Genomic DNA, 22,536 nt, shown 5'->3' with positions numbered 1-22,536 from the left:
AAGACTGATAAAAGTAAGCAAAAAAAAACAAACCGAAAATAAAAGAAATATGTGCAAATACACGAAGGGTCGTGTCACACTAGCAACACAAACTGTAGCAGCGACTTGTGGCAATTACAAATTTCCAATTGCAGCTAATGCTAAACATGTCAAATGCAGCTAAGAACTATGAAACAGTTTAAATCAGCACCCAATAAACTGGATGCCAATTCATTTGGGCATTTAGGAGGTCAGATGTAGGCATTACAAGTGCCGGTAGGTAACTTATAGAATGCTTTCCAGGTAAGGAAAATCAGGGTAAGGTTGTTGATATTAGGATCTCAGGGAGTCATAAGGTTGCCACAAACACACCATGCAATACAATTTTCAAGACAGTTCGATAAAAACAAATCGGACATACAGAAAGATCGAAAGCATTTTTTTTATTTGTTAGAGATATCCGATTGAATTTCCATTTTTTTTTTCAATATAAGTAGATCATAAGTATTGGATTTTTCTGATCATTTTTTATGAAAATTCGATATTAGAAATCAGAAAAATTGAGTGTAATTCTTAAATTGAAAAGAAATGTAAAAAAAGGTGTGGCCACCTTTATCCTTAGGCTAGATTTATCAGTTAAGGTTAGGGAAGGGTACCAGATTAGTCTAGGATTCACAGCAAATCAAGACATGTATTAAGGTTAGTTATCATTTGAAAGGTGGAAGTTAGGATTAGACACAGGTGAAAAGCGAGAGTTAGTGCAAGAAGGGGGTTAACGTTAGACAAAAGGCGTACATCAATGTCACCACGGAATATGGATAAGGAAGGGATTAATGGCAAGAATGTTAAGGATTAACAGAGAGTAGGAGGGTTAAGGAAAGCTCAGGAGTGTCATGGGAACCCCATAAGTACGGTAAATATGGGGGGGAAAAACTCCTCCACCAATACTCAGCACTCAAATGAACAGACTCTTAGCATGAGTGTCCTTTTCATATGTATCCCGATACCAGCATCACCCAGGGTGTGTACTGTACATTGCAGCCAGCTACAAGTCTCTGCTACATAGCAGTTCCAGTGCTATAGCCCGGTAACAAAACACCACTATTACTTTCTTTGTGTCTGGCAGAACATATGAAACAAATGTACATTAAAGGGGATTTATAGTGGGTTTTTCTAAAATGTAAATACACTTAGTACTAAAACATTCTTTTTAATAGGAAAACATGAAACATATACATATTTCATTTGTACTAGACAGAAAATATTGAATATCAATTTATAGCAGCAGTATCATATATTTACATTCTATGCAAACTAATTAATGAGCAAACTAAATAAATATACTGGGTTCTGTCTGCTGGTATCATCAGAAATCCCATAACATTTTTGAAAACTAGGTAACATGGCTTTACCTCAGATTTCTGTGCAAACAAAGTTATTACAGATAAGTATATAAAATATTAGTTTATTAGTAAGTCTAAAAAATAAAAATGTCCTAAAACGGATCAAAAAACCACTAAAAGTCCTTCAGGGATACCCTGTCGCCGGGAGTATGACGGGGTGGGCACAAAGTCAGGCATGCACAGTACGCTACAGACCAGATTACTTTGTGCCCGAGTTGCGGAGGATACAGGCGGCGGAGTAGCGCTCATCCTGGAGGGGGCTGGAGGTAGCCCCAGTTATGTATTAAAAAAAAATAAAAAATTAAATACCCCTGTCTCGGGTTCCCTTTAAAAAACACACCTGAACTGAGAGGGATATGGAGGCAGCCATATGAAATTCTTTTGAAACAATACCAGTTGCCTGATGCTGGGAACACACGTTACGCTTTTATCGTGCGATTCTCCGAACCGATCGTTTTTGTGGCACGATTCCACACTCGATTCTCTTATCTTCATTCATTTTTCTTAGCTTTTTCCATTCAACGCTATGAGAAATCAAGCGTGGAAACAATCGGGAGCAATATCGGACATGACGGGTTTTATCTGATTCATCTATCGCACAAAAAAACGTAATGTGTGTACCCAGCATGACAGTCCTGTTGATCTCCCTAGTTCCAGTAGCATTTAGATCACGCACCTCAAAGAAGATCATACATCTCAAACAAACATGTGGCTAATCTTCAGTCAAACACCTGATCTGCATGCTTATTCAGAGTCTATGGCTAAAAGGATTCCAGGCAGAGGATCAGAAGTACAGCCAGGCAACTAGGGCTGTGGAGTCAGTACAAAAACCATCCAACTCCAAAGTTTATGATTCCTCCGACTCCTCTAATTTGCATATAACAATCTTGATGACTCAAATTATGTGACATTAAAAAAGCATTTAATCACCGCCAAAGCTTAGGAATTTTAAAGCTATATTAGGATGGCATCTGCTTTTGGGAACAAAAAGCTCATGCCCAGGTAGCTGACACTCTACCCTTTCAGCCATCCCTGCCTGTCATTGCCAACGTAAATGCCCCAGCCTGTTGTCTGTATAATAAGATTCTCTGGAGCTCCATATCAGCTGTGTTCCAGCATGCCACCTTGCAGAAAAAGACCTCTACCCTTTTTATATCAAATATAGAAAAGGCCAGGGTTATTTTCTGCAAGGGGCAGATCTATGCACCAGACTGATATGGGGTTCCAGAGCATCTTATGAAACAGACAATGTGTTGCGACATTCTAACTTTTAAGCATTAGAGTACCTCCGCTTTATTAATTTACACCAGAGATGCATCTTAACTAAACTTAAGATATAGCTGTTGAGTATCTGTTGCATTGAAATCAAAACTAGTCCTTAGTAAGAGTACTTGTAGAGAGTGCAGGCAGTAACAAAGAACATTGATCAGGCCCAAGGCAATCTAACTGTGGGTACACACCATGCAATTTTCCATCAGACAGATGGCTCGATAGATAATTTCTGGTAGGTCCGATCTGATTTTCGATCATTTTTCTGATGGATTTGTATAGAAGTGATTAGAGAATTGATCAGAAAAAAACAATCAAAATCAGATCGGATCTGTCAGAAATAATCTATCAAGCCATCTGACGGAAAATTGCATTGTGTGTTCCTAGCGTAAGACTGATGTGCAGGTACTCTGCAAGACAATGAGGTAATTCTTCACATTACACATTCTTCATGCATGATCTGAGCCAGGTTTAAAGTGGACCTGAACTCTTGCACAGGACAGAAGGAAAGCTTAGAGAATTGCTCCCTGTATTTATTTAGAGAGTTTAGCCTGTCTAATTCCCCCTCATCTTGTCTAATCACAAGTTGTAATTTGATCTCTCCCCGTGTCAACTGACTGCCACGGCAGATAAGCTCATTTGGAAGCACAGGATGTTAACAATATGTCTGCTTCCACGAAAGCAGGCAGTAGAAACACTGGAGATTTATTTTAGGATTTGTATCAGCTGTAACGAATAAATGTTTTTCTTTAAATGTTATTATGATGCTGCACATCTTTTAAAGCAGAGAGGAAGTTTTGAATTCAGGTCCGCTTTAAGGGTGATAGACAACACCTCTGTGTTCAATGTGCACAGCTTTCTCAGCGGATTCACATATGTAGAGTATAGTACTAATGTGTAACTTAATTTTAGTAACCAATTTCATATTTAACAACATATCAAATTATTTGATTTTATGAAAGGGAGTGCATAAATTTGCAAAATCTGCATCAATGCAGAATTATTTGCCTCTCAGTGACCATACCTATTTATGACACAACTGCACATCAAGCTTTATTACAGCAGGTAGGTTATTTATTATATATAAAAAAGATTCCTGTGTACACAGCAGATAAAGTCACAATCAGATATGTATATCTGACTTTAAAAATGTGGTGACTTCTTTATTGCAGCAGCACTTGTTTTTTTTATTGGTTCGTTTAATTTTTGTGGACTAAGCACTGCTGTTTCTGTACATGTTATTTATGATGACTATTATCTAAGATGTATAATATTTTTCTCTTTTAAATTACAGTTTACATTTACTAGGAGTCGGTGTATTTTCCCTACTCCAGGCACCCAAAAATTGCTTCGACCCTAAACTCCACATCCCCGCAGGCAACTGGTATTGTTTAAAAGGAAATACATATTGCAGTCTCCATAACCCTCTCAGTTCAGGTGTCCTTTAACTCAAATCAACATGGCTTGTAACCTAAAAACTAAGCAGGAACTATCAGCTTTGCAGATACATGGAGGCCTCTTATAAGCTGTGTAAGGACCGCACCATCCTGGCTGTCTGAAAAGTCTTACTGGATTCTTAGACTGAGATACCTAAAGAACTTACAGTTGCCCCTAAAAGCCAAGCATGTAGCATTCTTTAACAGGAAATAAATATGGCAGGCTCCATACCTTTCTTACAGGTTTCCTTTAACCCTCAGACGGATGGAAAAGCTCCATTGTTCATGGTCACTTTAAGAGATAGTATCTTGCCTATACAGACGTCCTACCCCGTGGTTGCCAAAATGGATTTTATAGCAAAGTGTATTTGAACTTAACTGTATTCAGAGGCCCAAGGCTGGAGGTCTCCTGCTCCTCCTCCCCATCCATAACACATTAAATGCTACTCTAACCTTTCACTAATTTATATAAAACTAAGTACATTTTGCAGAGAGCTTCATATTAAGATGTCAGTTTGTTTTGCTTTTGTAATTATAAATTAGTCAGGTATCTCTAAGGCTGCAGAAACGTTAAAGGGAACCTAAACCGAGAAGGATATGGATGTTTCCTTTTAAACAATACACGTTGCCTGGTACTCCTGTTGATCTCTTTGCTGCAATAGTGGCTGAATCACACACACCTTAAACAAGCATGCAGCGAATTCAGCCTGACTTCAGTCAGAGCACCTGATCTGTATGCTTGTTGAGGGGCTGTGGCTGAAAGTATTAGAGACACAGGATCAGCAGGATTGTCAGGCAACTGGTATGAATTTAATAGGAAAAATACATGTCCTTCTCAGTTTAGGTTCCTTTTAATGGGATTCTGACCATGCAGCTTGGGACTTCTATCATATTCTATGATTTGTTTGGCCACTAGGAGATGCTCAGTAAGGACAAAGAGGCAGTCATGTGCTTTTCTCTACGTCAGGGATGTCGAACTCCAGTCCTTAAGGGCTGAGGTCCTCACAAATTTCTGGCACAGCTCAAATTAATTGATGGGTCAGATTATACTTTAAGCATTCTTCCTCTTGTATTGCTATTTAAGTAGAGGAGCCAGTATGAAAAAGAGTCACATGCTGCGAACACAACAAAATAATAAACTGGGATCTCAGTCAAACTGAAGAGCCCACATTAAATGAAAAAATAAAATAAAAACATCTGGGTCAATTTATTACAGTGACATTTCTTATAATGTGTTTTTAAACATTCATCCTAAAATATTCCAATACAAAGAGGCCAACAAGGAAAAAAAAAAAAAAAGGCATTTACAGTTTTACATATGCTGGATCAGTTATGCTGGATCCTGAACAAGGAATTCCCAGCACCACATCATAAATCCGCATTACTGCGTAGCATTGCATGCATAGAGAAAACATGTCCCGGGAATAGTGCCCTCTGCTGGTATCGTCTGCTCGGTGCATGCTCTTCTCTAGCTGCCTGCTTCTAGAAGCAGGCGTTTACCTGCAAGACAAAAAGCATCATGAAAGGGTCAATTCAAATTAAAAAGTGAGCTTGGGCAGACACAGATGTCAACTAACTTTGCAAACTTTTTTTGTTTTGTTTGTAGTTCCTTGGCTTTTGTGCTTAACCTCCTTAGCGGTAACCCTGAGCCGGAAAATCTGCAACTCAGAGAGGTAACCCCGAGCTGGATCTATGGGAGGTGAGCAATGTGCAGGGCTGCCACAGCTTTATCTAGCACAGGCATGGGCAAACTTGGCCCTCCAGCTGTTAAGGAACTATAAGCCCCACAATGCATTGCAGGAGTCTTACAGCCACAGTCATGACTCATAAAGGCATTTGTGGGACTTGTAGTTCCTTAACAGCTGGAGAGCCAAGTTTGCCCATGCCTGATCTAGCAGTATGATTTTTAGGATCTAAAAGCGTGTGAAAAAAATTGCACCACTTTCAGATCCTTAAAGGCCCATACACACGTTGGATTTTTCCGAACGACGGGTCGTTTGAACGTCCCGTCGTTCAGTCGTCCGCACTCTAAAATTGGCGTGTGTACAGACTGTCGTTCAGGTGATAAGACTGGTCTTGAGCGATCCGCCCGGCGGATCGCTCAAAACCAGTCTTATCACCCGAACGACAGTCTGTACACACGCCCGATTTAGCGTGCGGACGATTGGACGGGACGTTCAAACGACCCGTCGTTCGGAAAAATCCGACGTGTGTATGGGCCTTAAATCTGCAAATAATCATACCGCCAGGGAGGTTAATTAACTGCAAGTTAGGGACCCAAACCATAATATAACCAGTGATGCCTAAAGCTAAATTACAATTTCGTTGTCAAAATCTCAATGTTTCAGCTTGGCTCTCTATACTGCAGGGATTAATGGCAAGCATTTTTTTTTTTATAAAATTTGCAGTATATATGCATATAACACAAACATACCAGTCTTCTGTGACGCACATTAATTTGTTTCTTGAAGCATGCTCACAAGAACATTTTTTTGATACACTAGAATCTCATTATAGTAAACTCAGTACTCAGGTCTCAGCAAATGCATCTGTATAAATATAAAATGTACAACCAATTCTGATACAGTAAACTTCTGTTATAGTAAACTACGTTTCATGGTCCCTTGGAGTTTACTATAAAAGGATTGTACTGTAATACAATCATTGGTGTATGGTTCCCACTAGTGTGATGAGATTCTTGTACAACCCCAAATGCGATTGCGTTTCTGTCGTATTCTGCACAACAGAATGGGCCTTTGCACGGCAAATAAACACATCCTAGTGAAAACTCTCCAAAACTGGCAGATAGAAGATTCATGGTTTGTTGCTTATGAAGTTGCTTGTTGCTTGCTTAGGTATTGAAAAAGAGTAACAAAGCCTCCTGCTCTATGCCACTAATTACTCCTGATCAAGCTGGGAATAAACAATTAGAGCTTGCTGTTGGTTTTGGAAATTCATAGTTAGCTGAAACTCGAAATGGTGAGATAATTTTTAGTAACACTAAGTTACAAAAGCACTTGTGTAGCACTGCTCTATGTTAATGGCATTTGTATTTTTATGAAAGTGGATTTTAACCTTTTGAGGACCACAGGCTTACACTCCCCTAGTGACTAGGCCATTTTTTTTACAATTCTGCACTCTGCAGCTTTAACAGTTCACTGCAGGGCCATACAACTTAGCACACAAATGAATCTTTCTGTATACAAGAAAAGTAGTAGTGCGGCAATGTTATCAGTGCATCAAGTGAGAAGGTAATAACAGCGATACTCTCACCATTCTTGCTGGATTCTTCCTGCCAGGTCACTAAGGGACATGTGCTCCGTCAAACTAAGAGAAGGAAGTCATGTAATCTTGCATATGAAAAGGAAAAGCACGTGCACCATCCGTCCGTTGCTATTAGTGTATTTAATGGCAGTGGCTTCAAATCCATACAGAAGAAAAGTATACAAGGTCATATACATATACTGGCCTGTGTAGCAACCATGGTGGAGGAGGTTGGTGGCGGGTAGTGACGGGAGAGAAGCAACGGCCGTTTTGTGTCAAACTGACACTTGGTCATGCTGCATTCCACCTGCCAGGTCTCCCCTGTCACTATTCGCCACCCACATCCTCCACCATGGTTGCTACACAGGCCAGTATACATATATGACCTTGTTGTAAACTTTTCTTCAGTATGGATTTGAAGTCACTGCCATTAAATACACTACTAGCAACGGACGGCACATGCTTTTCCTTTCATATGCAAGAACACAAATTAATCTTGCCTCCTTTTCTTGCCCCCAACAGCTTTCTGTTGGTGGCATCTGATTGCTGCTGCAGTGTCTTTTTTTTTTGTATTTAAAAAAGTATTTATTTTGTTATTACATTTTACTTTTATTTTTTTATTTCCCTCCCTCCGAAATTCAAGAGCGAGATCACCTCTCATAGTCATCTGCCTATGAGAGGGATCAGTTTGTGTACCTCTCTTCGGGGCAGCTCACTGACAGAGCTGACCCCTGTACATCGTTGCGCTAGATCGCGGCACTGTTCAAAAGAAAATTGCCATTTTTCATCCCCCTAACAGCCTGCCAGCTCCAATCGTGGCTGGCAGGCTGTTCGCGGCCGTATCCCTGTTCCTCCTGCAGTGAAAACGCTCATTCTCTGCTAATCTCGTGCATCACGCACACGTGTGTGATTGAGGAACAAGGGAGCCACTCTGCAGCCGCCATCCTGCGTTAGGCAGTCGCAGAAAGGTTAGGGACATGAAGGTTTGCTCTGGGTCAGACTCACTAAGTAATGAAGATATACAATGAGCATGACAGCCAAGTAATGAAAAGCATCTATAAGGATTTGGACTCACTAAGTGACAATAAGAGTGGAAAATACTGACACTTCATATAACGAACACCATTATATGGTGGAATCACACTGCAACTAATAGCCCCTAATTTTAAGATTATAAAACTACTGGAGAGATTCTGGTGAAGACCCACATACGAAGTTTGGGAGTGTCCAACAACTTTTAAAGGGATACTGTAGGGGGGTCAGGGGAAAATGAGTTGAACTTACCCATGGCTTCTAATGGTCCCCCGCAGACATCCTGTACCCACGCAGCCACTCACCGATGCTCCGGCCCCGCCACGTGGTCACTTCTGGAATTTCAGACTTTAAAGTCTGAAAACCACTGCGCCTGCGTTGCCATGTCCTCGTTCCCGCTGATGTCACCAGTAGCGTACTGCGCAGGCACAGACCATACTGGACCTGTGCAGTACGCTCCTGGTAACATCAGCGGGAGTAAGGACACGGCAATGCAGGTGCAGTGGTTTTCAGACTTTAAAGTCTGAAATTCCAGAAGTGAACTGGAGGCAGGGCCGGAGCATCAGTGAGTGGCTGCGCGGGCACAGGATGTCTGCGGGGGACCATTCAGCCCCTGGTAAATTCAACTCATTTTCCCCCGACCGCCCCTACAGTATTCCTTTAAGTACTGAATTTTTGTACCAAATCCTTGGACATTTATTTCTTCGATACACGGGCAGAATTTTTATACACACATTTTTTCAACCTTGCTTTTTATTTTTACTTATATCTTTATATTTATTTTTCCTTTTTTCCTTGTTTGAGGACACATTGGGTGGCCCCATGTGTGAACGAGCGAATGAATGCACCACATATGTGAATATTGAATAAAAATGAATTGAAACTAAGTATACTGTATATAAATAGGCTTAACAGAAATGTATTTTACAATTTACAGTTTATGTATATTTTATATGTTTATTTGACAAACACCAATTAAAAAGTGCTTTAAAACTACTGAAGAATTCCAGAGCTACTTACTTGATTACAGATGATTGCACTATAGGAACATTGGGGATAGTGGGGACCCCGATACGTTGGTAAGCTGCAGGTGAAAATTATAAACCTCACCCCACCAAGTGCCCTTTACCTTACTTACTCGCATGACCCAAAACGTTTACATGGCTTCATAATTGCACATGCACCACTTGGTTTGAACAGTATTCACCAGTAATTGTGATCTTGTTTATTATGCCCATGGGAACAAAGTGTCATGCAATACTTCACTCTTTGGATTACAATGTCCTGTACTGAACGCTGAGGCCAATAGTTAGACATCTAAGTACCACTCCTTTGTTTACATTCCTCAGTTGTTACATAGTGTGCAACAACTGAAACCAAGCTCTCTCTGCTTCAAGCATGCACACCGTTCCGAACAGCTCATTAGAAGATTTTAATATATAATAAAAAGCAGTTTGAATAAAATGCAATATCAGCTTTCAGAGCAGATAAATTGTACTTTTGGAACTTGTAATTTTAAATGGACAATATTACTTGTGCACAAAAGCAAACATCGTAACTGAGTAATAAAATGTAGGAAAACACATTTTTATTCAATGTTATGTCAGCGTTTCAGACCACTTAAAGGGAAATTGTATTGCTGATCTTGTTTCTGCTGTAGAATTTGGTCATTGTGACTACGCAAAGTTTTGCCTGAACATTTGCAAAATTATCAGTCAGTCATAGGCAATCTCTCAGAATGTCATTATGTTATACTGTAAAACAGAGAGGCTCTGTTTACAAGATTGCAACCAATGTATTGCTCTGGTAAAAGACTACTGATTCTCTTTGCCATCTTTTATACAAAGCGCAAAACAGGTGTTAAATATTTGACATATGACTGAAAATGGATATAAAAAAAAAAAAAAAAAGAATCCATTCTCCTGGGAGTTACTATTTTCTGCTTCAAGGCTAGGGATGCTTATGAATTTTCACAGTGTGATCACTCATGGTGGTTGAGTGTGACTTGAGAGACATTTTAGCTAATTCTCATTGGCCTGATTGAATAGTAAGACCAGCTCAGGTAAGCAATTTCTTTCAGCGCTATACACTTTACAGTAACTTATCGAACTATGAGCCATACCTTCCTCATCCACCTCCTGCCATTGGTGGAGGACTAGGACCAGCGCCATGATTGATTCTTCCCATTCTACGGCGTGGATTTCCTGGAGGGCTGCAATGTGAAGTTGCACAGACATTCCTTTAACAAAGTACTATAGATGTCACTCTACTATTAAAGACATCCTCTACAGCTTACATGAAGTGTGTGGTTTACTAAACTTGCCCACACTCTGTGAGGCTGCTTCTTTACATTCAGAAGCAGCAAAAACGATTAGCTGGCTAATCACTGTAGCTATGGTGCTGGTTTCACTTCCACAAGAATAGTAAATAGAACCTCCTGAAGTCCTGGGTGGAAATCTGATGTCAGTGTGCCAGTTACAGCACAGGAGTTGGGTGATGAAATCAACAACCCTTTTTTGAAACTACTGGTCTTAACGACAACATTCTAACAAAACACAAAATGAAAAAAAAAAAAAAAAAAAAAACCACTGCTAGTGTATTTGTCTGTGAAAGTTCTCATTTATCCAGGTCATAGACTATCTAAAGGAAAGAAGTCAAATTCAATTGGAGTTTTTAGGAAATTATTCCAGCATACACACACATCACCACTTTGATGAAACATCTTCTACAATACTTACTTTATATTTCTGCAGTTGTTTTGGGAAATCCAAAATCCCATAAACATTAGGCAGTGATGTCAAAACCTGTTAGGCTCTTTAGAACACTATGAGGTACAGAGTACCCAGCAAGCCCATGGTGAACCAGAACTCCTAGGAGTGTGTAACGGGCTACAATGGACCTAAAAGCCCTCTTCCTAAGATGCTATTGAAAATAAAAAAAGTTTGCTTTCTTAAAACAGAAAGTATTTGCAATAATTCAGCTTGGAGTGAGGTGTGTGTGTGTGTGTGTGTGTGTGTGTGTGTGTGTGTGTGTGTGTGTGTGTGTGTGTGTGTGTGTGTGTGTGTGTGTGTGTGTGTGTGTGTGTGTGTGAAATTTCCAACTAGTTTCTTTAAAAACGCTTATAAATACATAATCAACAACAAGTAACAAGTAACAGTATAGTACCCTCTTCCATCATCAAAACGTGAACTGGATGAGGAGTTCGTACAACCTCTTCTGGATATGTCTGGTCTGATCATACTCTGGAAACTGACATAAAGAGAAGACATTTATATAATGATTATTAACATTGTAATAAATTGCTACCATGTATTCTACATACGGTAGACACAATTCTAACTGTATTCTTCTTGACAAATGCTTTTAATATTTTGGGTGATAGTACACTAAAGCCCCATACAGACATTAGTATTTATCAGCCAAAGAAATCCCTCATGCTAGCTCGTCTATGATTGTCATGAGCACTTATCTCTTCCCACTCAACATCTACTGTCCATTGAGAGGTGGAACAGGAAGCCTTTGGAAAACAAAAAAATTCTACCTTGGCCAACAGAGTTTTGTGGCGCACATAAATTGTGGAATGCCCACAATGCCCACTATGGAATGCCTATGCAGGCAGCCTGTTGCATAAGACACTCACATTCATTCGTACCTTTCACAAGCTGCACTTACAAATATAAATATAGCTCAAAAGTTTCTGCTTAGGTGGTTCTCATTGTATCCAGACGTAGTGAGTGTGAAGCAGTAGGGAAAGAAGGTTTATCTAGAATATGCAATAAGTTTACTCATTGAAGCAAAGTGCTAAAAGCATCTGTTGTACTTTAAAGGACAACTGCCATTAGGCACAAGTAGACTCCAGTAGATATATTAACATCTGGCAAAATCAATTTGGAAATATTTGCATCTCTAAAACCATTCTTGGTGCCAATACAGAGCAAAGTGATCAGAGGTCTGCAGTTATTTTACTACAGATATAACACAGTCTTTTGCAGAAATAATAGTACATTTGAAACTGATTTAAAAAAAAAATACATATTATATGTTCAGTCTAAAAGTCAAAAGGTACATTACTTACAACAGAACAACAAAGTCAGCAATTCCCCAGAACAAGTCTGTGATAAAGGACAGTCTCCATGGTGATCTACTCTGGCCATCCAGCACTTGTCCTGTAAAAAAGAGGAAAACATTTTACAGATCAACATGGCTGTGTCTAGGTAAAAATCAATGCACTTTCAGCCAAATAATTTGCGTTAGCTAAACAGAGACATGGAAGCTGATGAATAATGTACCAATGTGCTGTTACCTATAGTTTACTATTAAGTTATCTTATCTACACAGAGGTAAAGTAAAGGTGGCCATACACTTATAGATTTGCAGCAGATTCGACCATCAGAAAGATTACTGTCAGATGCCTGTCAAGTTGAATCTGACAGGAATCTGATGTGTGCCACACACTAGTAACAGATTTCCAACAGCTTTCAGAATGAAATCTATTGGAAATTGATCTAAATGCATTATTGGACCATTACATCCAATGCAACTCTATGGGCCATCGATCTGCTGCCAGCAGCAGATCGAACTAGATTTTCCATCCTGTCAGATAGATCAAATCGATCGAAATCGGTTGCAAATCGATGGATTGATTTGATAGAATCGATTACCGATCGATCGATGGCTGAAATCGACCAGTGTAAGGGCCCCTTAAGAACCCTTGTGTAATTACAAAATATCCCAATGCAATATTTTATTATCCCCTGGATTAAAAAAAAAAAAAATGCATGAGTAAGGCTCCTTGCACACTGCAAATCCGATTTGCGATTCTGATTTGCAATTCCGATTTTCCCAGGATGCTATCAGAAATTTTTTTTTTAGAAAAACCGCAGCATGCAGTACCGATTAAAAATCGGATATCGGAATCGCATGTGAAAATCGATTAAAAATTGGAATCGCATGTAGTGTGCAGGAGGCCTAAATTCTATTTTAGCACTAAACCTATAATGTTTCAAAATTGTAAAGTGTTTTTCTGCCATATTCAAATGTAAACCCACAGTTTCAGCGAATCTCAGGCGGCTAGATATTCACCAACAACCTGCCTCACCCCCTCTACCTCATCAGCCAAGTGATGTGGTGAGAAACTATGATCCCAGGAACAACTCGCGATGAACAAACAAACTCACTACAGAGGTACAGCATCACAGCCAAGGGTCAGATTTTTTTCTGCCTGGCAAGTAGAAGAAAGGAGAGTATGAGGGGGGTTGTCATGAATGATACGGACGTCGAGACGATTGGCGATTCTGTATTGTTCCGCAAAGTAGCGCAAAATGACATTTTTTCTTTTCAGTGAAGGCATGTGTGTTTGATTAACTTGAGTTGCATTGGATGTAATGGTCCAATAATGCATTTAGATCAATTTCCAATAGATTTAATTCTGAAAGCTGTTGGATGTAATGGTCCAATAATGCATTTAGATCAATTTCCAATAGATTTCATTCTGAAAGCTATTGGAAATCTGTTACTAGTGTGTGGCACACATCAGATTCCTGTCAGATTCAACTTGACAGGCATCTGACAGTAATCTTTCTGATGGTCGAATCTGCTGCAAATCTATAAGTGTATGGCCACCACTTTACCTCTGTGTAGATAAGATAACTTAATAGTAAACTATAGGGAACAGCACATTGGTACATTATTCATCAGCTTCCATGTCTCTGTTTAGCTAACGCAAATTATTTTAGTGAAAGTGCATTGATTTTTACCTAGACACAACTTGATTCCTTGCTGGCCAGTGACTTGTTAATTAGCCAAGGGGTGTGAAACCTAGCCAGAATCCGGGTGTAATATGTCAAAGGTTGTTCTAGCTGGTCACACTCAGATGCTAATTGAGCACCAAAAGTTCCTTTCATCACAGGAAAGGCTAAGGTAGCTTTCCCAGCGGGAGTCCAGCCGAAGCGGCACCGCTGGGGAACAGATTTAAATGCATATGGTTTATGATTTCGGTCTGTTAAATGAAAACCGTGTATAGCACAGCTATGGCATTAATATAGTCTTATTCGTTAAAATCTGCCCAATGTGCTGATATAAAATTCATAACAATAACCTGTCCGGTTATTGGTGTACGACCCCTCTCGGGGACAGGACCGCCTAACACACTCATGCAAGATGTCATATTAAATCGGTATTTTCTGACAATTATGAATCTGCTATCCACCTAAATCTGACATGTATAGTTTATGAGTTACAGTGTTTTACAATGTAAGCTCAAAATACTCCTAGGAGGAGGTAGACTGTCATTGGTGGGTAATTCACAGGGGGCAGGTGTCTCCACACCCCCAAACCAGCTTCATCAAAAGCACATTGCCAGTAGGCGGACCTCAGTCCTCCAAATCCCATCTTCACGAGAGCCTGCTGCTGCTAACCAGAGGACCATGTGGTTAGCAGCCCTCTTGGAAATGTAACATCTGCTTGGATTACAAAATATACCTAAAGGCCTATGATTCTGAAACCAAGGACTTTGCCTTTCTTTTCCCAGAAGGAAATATCCCCACACAGACTGCATTTCGGCTAAGTAAACCTTTCACAATTATTCCCTTTTATTTTAAGCTTTGTGTGTATATGTTAATTAGTGTATGTAAATGTGTGTTATCAAAACGTTTAAAAATCGTTTTACGGTTATGACCTGTTCATGAACATACACAATCGTACTTACTCCTCTGAAAACGTTACCTTGTGTTCTAGAGTATCTTGTATTTATAACCTGTATGCTTGAATCGGGCACAAATAGACAGATTTGGCGCCGATCCCTGCATACAGCTAAGGGTTAACTTACACTTACAGTGTTTGCAGTGTGCTAATATATTTACAGTCATGTGCTGACTCACATGTGGTGGCAAGTATTTGAATTTTACGTGTGTGGTGAATCCTTTGGAGTCAGGACACTCCTCTCGGCTAGTCGGCTCAGACTGCAAATCCACATATGGGCATCTATGCGTTAAGCGACAGCGAGTTTCTGACAATTGACCCGATCAAGGACCGGCCCGTGCGGTCTATGACAGGGGTCACTTGCGATTTATGGAGGGGATCTGTGATCCAATGCATCTTAACCACTTCATGACAACACTACGTATATATACGTCCACTGTATTTGTGGAGAGTGCTTTACCAGTTTGTTAATAAATGAGGCATATGTTGTATCATTTTAACCATGACAAGTTGTAGAATACATTTTGGAGCTTCTTAAAAGATACCCGAAGTGACGTGACATGATGAGATAGATATGTGTATGTACAGTGCCTAGCACACAAATAACTATGCTCTGTTCCTTTTTTTCTGTCTGAAAGAGTTAAATATCAGGTATGTAAGTGGCTGACTCAGTCCTGACTCAGACAGGAAGTGACTACAGTGTGACCCTCACTGATGAGAAATTCCAACTATAAAACACTTTCCTAGAAGAAAATGGCTTCTGAGAGCAATCAAGAGATAAAAAGGGGAATTTCTTATCAGTGAGGGTCACACTGTAGTCACTTCCTGTCTCAGTCAGGACTGAGTCAGCCACTTACATACCTGATATTTCAGGCAGAAAAAGAATAAAGGAACACAGCATAGCTATTTGTGTGCTAGGCACTGTACATACACATGTCTATCTCACCACGTCACATGTCACCTCGGGTATCCTTTAAAGCTTAGATCTACGTCACATACAAAATAGGTAGGGACAAATGCAACCAAAACAGAAAAAGCCAATTTCAAAATGTTAACACACCTGGGAAAGTTGTAGGAAAACTACAAGAGATATGTGGTAACATTATAACCGTGATCGGTAGTAGAATAAAGTTTAAGAGTTTTAAGGTTGAGGCCCATGTCTTATATATTCTTTTTAGTCAGAAACTGAATCAAAAGCAATTACATTTTTGCATATTCTGTACCAAAATAAAAATTAAAATAAAGTTACAGAATATAAAAGAAAAAACATTTTTACCTTAGGAACTTTAGGCGTTTAAAATATGTATGCCATGAGGGTATATTACTATTATTTTTGCAAATAATGTCTTGTAATTGATAGTGTACAATGAGAAAACGAAAAACAGAAAATAGACACCTTTATTTCCAAATACAATATTGTCTCCATACATTGTACTAGGAACATAATCTAAATGTTGTTATAACCAGAATGGATAAGAAAATAAAATGTGTGGGTTTAACTTATAGTTAGCACTGTTTTTTTGTAATGAAAATGGAAAAATAGTGTGTTTTTTCTATTTTATCCCCTTATTTTTCCTTTAAAATGGATAGAAAATAAGGTAATTACTAAACAAAATTATTACCCGCTAAAAGCCTAATTTGACATGAATTTAGGCGTGATAAGTAGTAATACAGTTATTGGTGAATGAATGGGCTCTGCGCTGATATGTGAAAAATTCTTCGTCCTGAACTGGTTAAAAAGGTGACTGATATTTAAAAAAAAAAAAAAAAAAAAAAAATCAGTGCCCTACGTAAATCATTTTATAACAATGTTACAAACAACTTTCCTTTTACGTCTGGAGCTCCTATAACTTTGTAACACAAGTAAAATGTACAATGCTGAAAACCATAGCAATAATAAATGGACCTGTACTCTGGATTTTACAAAATTATCTTCTGCGATTGTGCCACTGCAAATACCAACAAAAATTCCAGCTTTCCGTCAACTATTTTTTTTTCTGCTTAGCCATAAAGTTCTATACATGTTTAAAGGTTGTGCTGCTGTTTAGGCCCCAGCGATTTTTGCCGGCGTTTTGCGGGAGTGATTTTTCCATGATTTCATGCGGGAAAAAAAAATATCACTGGACACTGCAGTGATTTCTCTGTGATCGTGTTTAGCGCTTCTATAGCACTGAAACGCGATCACCGGGAAATCGCCTGAAAAAATGGTGCAGGCTACGCATTTGTGTTTCGCGATTTTGGGTGATTTTTGGCAATTAGCGCAAATCGCCCAAGTAAGAACGGGCCCATAGGGTTTTATTACACTAGCGCTTTCAAAAGCGCTAGAGTTTAAGCGTTTTGCCAAAATCGCTGGCAAAACGCTCAAGTGTGAATGGGTCCTTAGTCTACTTTATAAGGCGGCAGCAGCAGGAGACAGGATTATACTAAGCAAACCATTCTGTACCCATGGGAAGCTTTCATGAAATACTTGGGAGAATAAAATAGCAAATGTTGCATTTAGCTTGCTTCTCTGTGATAATTTTTTCAGGCTAGGTTCATACTGGGACATTGCAATGTGACTTTATGGAGGCAACTTAACGCAAAGTCGCACTGCAATAGTTAGTCTATGGAATATTCACAGTGCATACACATACACAATACAGTACAGTATACTGTGCATTGACTGTATGCTTCACTGTATGCCACCAAAAGGTTGCATAATGTGTGGTGAAACTTTTTCGTTCATTGTTATACAGGGAAAGCAACACAACGTCCCACTGTGAACCTAGCCTCATGGGCATGAGGTTAGCTTGTAGTAAGATTCAAAACAGTGTTTTCTGGCTGCTCTCCTACTTATCCCTCACCTCAGTGGACTGCGGAGGCTTCCATTTTTATGCCCTTTCAAAAATGCCACTTATCCATCTCCAATGCTAATCTTGGATGGGGAGAAAACGGGCAAGCTCTAAGACCAAAGAGCAGCTGACTTATAATTTTATTAGGTTTTGTAAAAAAGACGTATATTCATATTCGACAAAAGTTACCAAGCAGTGGAGACTGCAATATAACTTGTGAATACAAGTATAGACATTATTCAGATGTAACATCTTCATAACACAATAGCTTTAAGAGTCACATAACAATTGTATACGTGTTGCAAATGGAATGATTTCCAAGATAAGGAGGAAAATTCATATCGTGAACAGAACTCAACAATATATAGAGAAACAAAGTATTATCGCTACCTGGGTTTCCCTAGGTGTATGTATTGTACGGCCACCGGTGAGTTGGGCGCAGGGCGAGCCAAATGACAGCTCACACTGCTGCTACTAAACTCCCCAGCGGCATTAATTGCGATCCCCCCCTCCGAGTTGTAGCAACTTGGAGGGAAATGTAATTCGGGGTCTGGTGATCGCCGGACCCCTGAATTACTCTGGCGTGGGACGTGCATCATAGCACTAGTGCTATGACAGTGCTCAGCGCCAAAGTAACCTGCTTCACTCCCTAGCACTTCAAAAAATAAATGGCCAAAAAGTGAACACTGGAATTAACTGGCTGTCCTGCTTAATCTACGCATCTACTTTTAGCCATGAATAAGCATGCAGATCAGTTGTTCCTGACTGAAGTCTGACTAGATTAGGCGCATGCTTGTTTCAGGTGTGTGATCCAGACACTACTGCAGCTAAATAGATCAGCAGGACTGCCGCATACATATGAAATCGGCGCGGGTAGACTTGAGTGTAGGATACAGCCGGTATATGGCTGATCCTGCTTCTGCACAAGTCCGGGCCGTAATAATTACTATTTCCCCTCCAGGCCGCCATGGATAGTGGGGGAATGAAATAATTCGGCTTCCAGCGACTGCTGGAGGCCGAATTAGTGTTTTAAAAGCAACTTCGGCTTCGTCTTCTGATGGAGCAGACATTACTCACTGAGAGCTTGATACATGTAATTCCTATTCAAGTCTATGGAGGCGCCTGCTGTGCCTAAATCTAGCAGGATTGAAAAGCACTGCTCCGGGACTGCCAGTCTGGCTTCCAAAAGAGAAAGAAAAATGTCAGTCCCCACATCCCTTTCACTTCAAGTGTCCTTTAACACCAAATATAAAATAAATAGGAAATCATTCCTCCCTCTAAAGCACATTATAGTATTCCTTTTATTACTCCTGTGGTCAGAAGCATCTCCTTGTCCTTTCCCCATATAAAACATATCTGTCACTCTGCTATAGCAGAGCAAGGCATCTGTATTGTACTTGGCCCAATGAACTGTCACCTCTGCAGGATAAAGGGTGCTCATCTACTTTAGGGGACGCAGCAGGAAACCTCATAGGGAATAATTCACCAGTAACAGCACCTTCTACAGCACAAAGCATTGTGATTGGCCAAACTACAACCTATCTGTAACCTAGAAGTCCCAAAGGTCGCTGTCCACCCAATCACGTTAGCTAACTTACCCTATGAGGATTCCTGCTGGGTCCCCTAAACTAGACTAGCACCAGGTAAAGTCCAGATTCTCTTCAGGCTACAACTAGTGTGCATGTATACAAACCCTTAAAATGGGCATTTAGTGAGCATTCCAAGAGTGTTCCAAACACTACCCAGTAATATTTAAAAAAAAGACAATAGCTTCAACTTTTTTTTCTTCTTATCATTTTGTGCCTGAAAGCAAATGTCATAAAATCACTGCAATTTCCTCTTCTTTGCAAGGGCCATCAGCCATGGTCTGGGCACACACCCTACCACAGAGTGGAGACATGTTATTAGCATATGGTGGAAGGGCATGGTGAGGGTGGACTTGTGCCTTTTAACACAAATATGAAATACTAAACTTTTTTAAAGGGCTATTAACATCTTCCCTTAGCAAATAGAGGCAGCATTTGTGGGAGTCAGTAAATATATTAACCCAACATGCCAGCGCTTCACACTCCTTATTGCAACATACAGAAGTCACATGTAGCTTTCCCTCACACAGTATACCATCAGCAGCAGCAGCACACAGAAAAACATAGCTGTCCCACTCCCCACACACTGTATGATTAGCAGGCAGCCCACATCATAGGATCTGTAGAAAAAACTCTTACCATTAGATATGTACACCATCTTCCCTCAGATGGTGACTCAGTCTCTCTCTGGCTCTGCTACTCCAGCGGAAATCCGGCACCTAGGGCTCAGGAGGTGGAAGCTGCTGATTGGCTGGGGTGGGCGTGGCTTGCGGCCCATAGCAACGCTACCTGATCACATCTGATGACATCACGCAGTACACGCTGTCTGTGCAGTAACATTAGCTTAGCTATCTTAGGTTTCCCATGGTTCTCTGTTGGTTGTCCGCATTGTGAAGGCTGCTTCGTTTTACCCTGGTGTTCTCCTGGTTGTCCACATTACAGCAGGCAGCTCAGTTGGGTTACCCAGGGTGAGTACTGGTTGTCCATCACTGACTGGAGCAGCCTGCCAATCATACGGGGTTTTCAGGAGCATTACTTCCTGTCGCCGTACAGTGCTGGAAGCGCATGCGCGGTAGGAGCCCGGGTGCCACAATGACCCAGGCTGAGAAGGGAGAGCCGGAGAATGGCAGAGAGAAAGAAAAGGAACAGCGCGGGGTGAAGAGACCCATAGTGCCAGCAGCCATACCAGAACCCTTGCAAGAGGTGAGATAGGATAGCATATAGCCTACTGTGCAGCCTGACATTCTTCATCCAATTTCATTCTACAGCCATGATTCTACATGAGGGTAGTATGAGTGCCTAAGCTCTTTCATTAATAGGCATTAGGTATAAAGTTATGATTGTACTCAGATTGGACAACCAGAGATTGTATTGTGTGTGTTTTTTCTAGCTTGCCTATGCAGTGACAGCAGTAGCAGTCAGTCATTATTGATCTCATGGATTATTAAGTATTTATATAGTGCAGAGTATATTGTCTTGACCCGTGTTCCAACTAACTAGCATACATTGACAGAATAGCATACATTTAAAGTGATATACCCCTTGTTAGTAGAATCAGTGTCCCCTTGCCCGCTCGCTTCGCTCGCTGGGCTGCGGGCTCGGTCCTCGCTTCGCTCGGACAACTTTTTATTCTAACTCTATGTCCACTTGGATAGTGGAGATTGCACACCAGCACACAGGCAGCTAACTGGGGTTGAAAAGGTTAATGCTGCTGATGGGTATTATGGGGTTCATGTATGCCCTGCATGACTTTGCACATGCTCAGTAGCATTTGTATGCTATTCTGTCGGGTATGCTAAAATGTTGGAACACCCGCAGAGGGGCTCACAATCTAATCCCTACATTTATTTATTGCAATATTTATATAGCGCTGACATATTATGCAGTGCTGTACAGAATATATTGTCTTGTCACTAACTAACTGTCCCCCAGAGGGGCTCAAAATCTAGTCCCTACCATAATCATATGTCTATGTATGTATCGTGTAGTGCATGTATAGTAATCTAGGGACAGCTTAGGGGGAAGCCAATTAACTTATCTGTATGTTTTTGGGATGTGGGAGGAAACTGGGGTGCCTGGAAGAAAACCCATGCAGACACAAGGAGAATATACAAACTCCGTGCAAATGTTGCCCCGGCAGGTATTCAAACCGAGCGCTGCAAGGCGAGATGGCTAACCACTACGCCACCATGCTGCTCGGATCCCAACAATGTCCTGTACGGATGCAACATTTTTGCTAAGGGTGTTTATAAATTGGATAGGCGGCCTCCCAGTAAGTTGCAACTGAGCATGTTCTCAGATGTTACACAAAGCAGTTTTTGGGGCGCTAGTCTACTTTAGGGGACACAGCAGGAATCCTCATAGGGAAGCAGTAAGGGAAAAGAGGTGCCCAAAGGATGTAAAATACTCTAAAAGCACTAAAAATATATGTAAAGAATTGAGGTGGCTTACCTCACAGATGACAACTCACTTTAGGTAAACTATTTATTAGCATCAAGCACAGGCAATGTGTTTCATGGGATCCTGCCCACTTCCTCAGGTCAAATAAAGTGCTGATGCAGTCTATTAGCAGCATTCGAGAGGTGCCCCGAATGCGGTTAATAAATTGCATCGGCACTTTATTTGGCCTGAGGAAGTGGGCATGATCCCACGAAACGCGTTGCCTGTGCTTGATACTAATAGTTTACCTAAAGTGAGTTGTCGTCTGTGAGGTAAGCCATATCAATTCTTTTATATATATTTTTAGTACTTTTAGAGTATACCTTGGGCGTCTCTTTTCCTTTTCTGCTGTGTCTTACTCCCCATGCCTTCCAGCGAGGGGAGTTCCTTACACCTAACCGTGGGTGGAAGTCCACCACCCCACCGGACTTTAGAGCAGGCATGGGCAAACTTGGCCCTCCAGCTGTTAAGGAACTACAAGTCCCACAGTGCATTTGCCTTTGAGTCATGACTGTGGCTGTAAGACTCCTGCAATGCATTGTGTGACTTGTAGTTCCTTAACAGCTGGAGGGCCAAGTTTGCCCATGCCTGCTTTAGA

The 22,536-nt window shown here is 40.6% G+C and overlaps 2 protein-coding genes across 2 annotated transcripts in view; one reads left to right on the top strand and one right to left on the bottom strand.

Annotated features, from left to right (window-relative positions):
• Positions 1-407: 407 nt before the first annotated feature.
• SELENOK (selenoprotein K) lies at positions 408-20,466 on the bottom strand. Its single transcript, XM_068253667.1, has 5 exons — positions 20,139-20,466; positions 12,459-12,549; positions 11,549-11,632; positions 10,506-10,595; positions 408-5,587 (listed from the first exon to the last, which is right to left on the bottom strand). Exons 1-5 carry the CDS (start codon positions 20,155-20,157, stop codon positions 5,584-5,586), a joined length of 288 nt encoding a protein of 95 aa, XP_068109768.1. The 5' UTR covers positions 20,158-20,466; the 3' UTR covers positions 408-5,583.
• ACTR8 (actin related protein 8) overlaps positions 20,265-22,536 on the top strand; it is a 54,563-nt gene continuing 52,291 nt past the window's right edge. Inside the window, exon 1 of the mRNA XM_068253666.1 lies at positions 20,265-20,702. Coding sequence (XP_068109767.1) covers positions 20,565-20,702 — 138 coding nt within the window. The 5' untranslated portion in view covers positions 20,265-20,564. The remainder of the gene's footprint in view (positions 20,703-22,536) is intronic.

The sequence above is a fragment of the Hyperolius riggenbachi genome, chromosome 9 (genome assembly GCF_040937935.1).
Source record: "Hyperolius riggenbachi isolate aHypRig1 chromosome 9, aHypRig1.pri, whole genome shotgun sequence".
NCBI classification, from domain to species: Eukaryota; Metazoa; Chordata; class Amphibia; order Anura; family Hyperoliidae; genus Hyperolius; species Hyperolius riggenbachi.
Note: the sequence above shows the minus strand (reverse complement) of the source record. Positions and strands in the feature narration are given on the sequence as shown.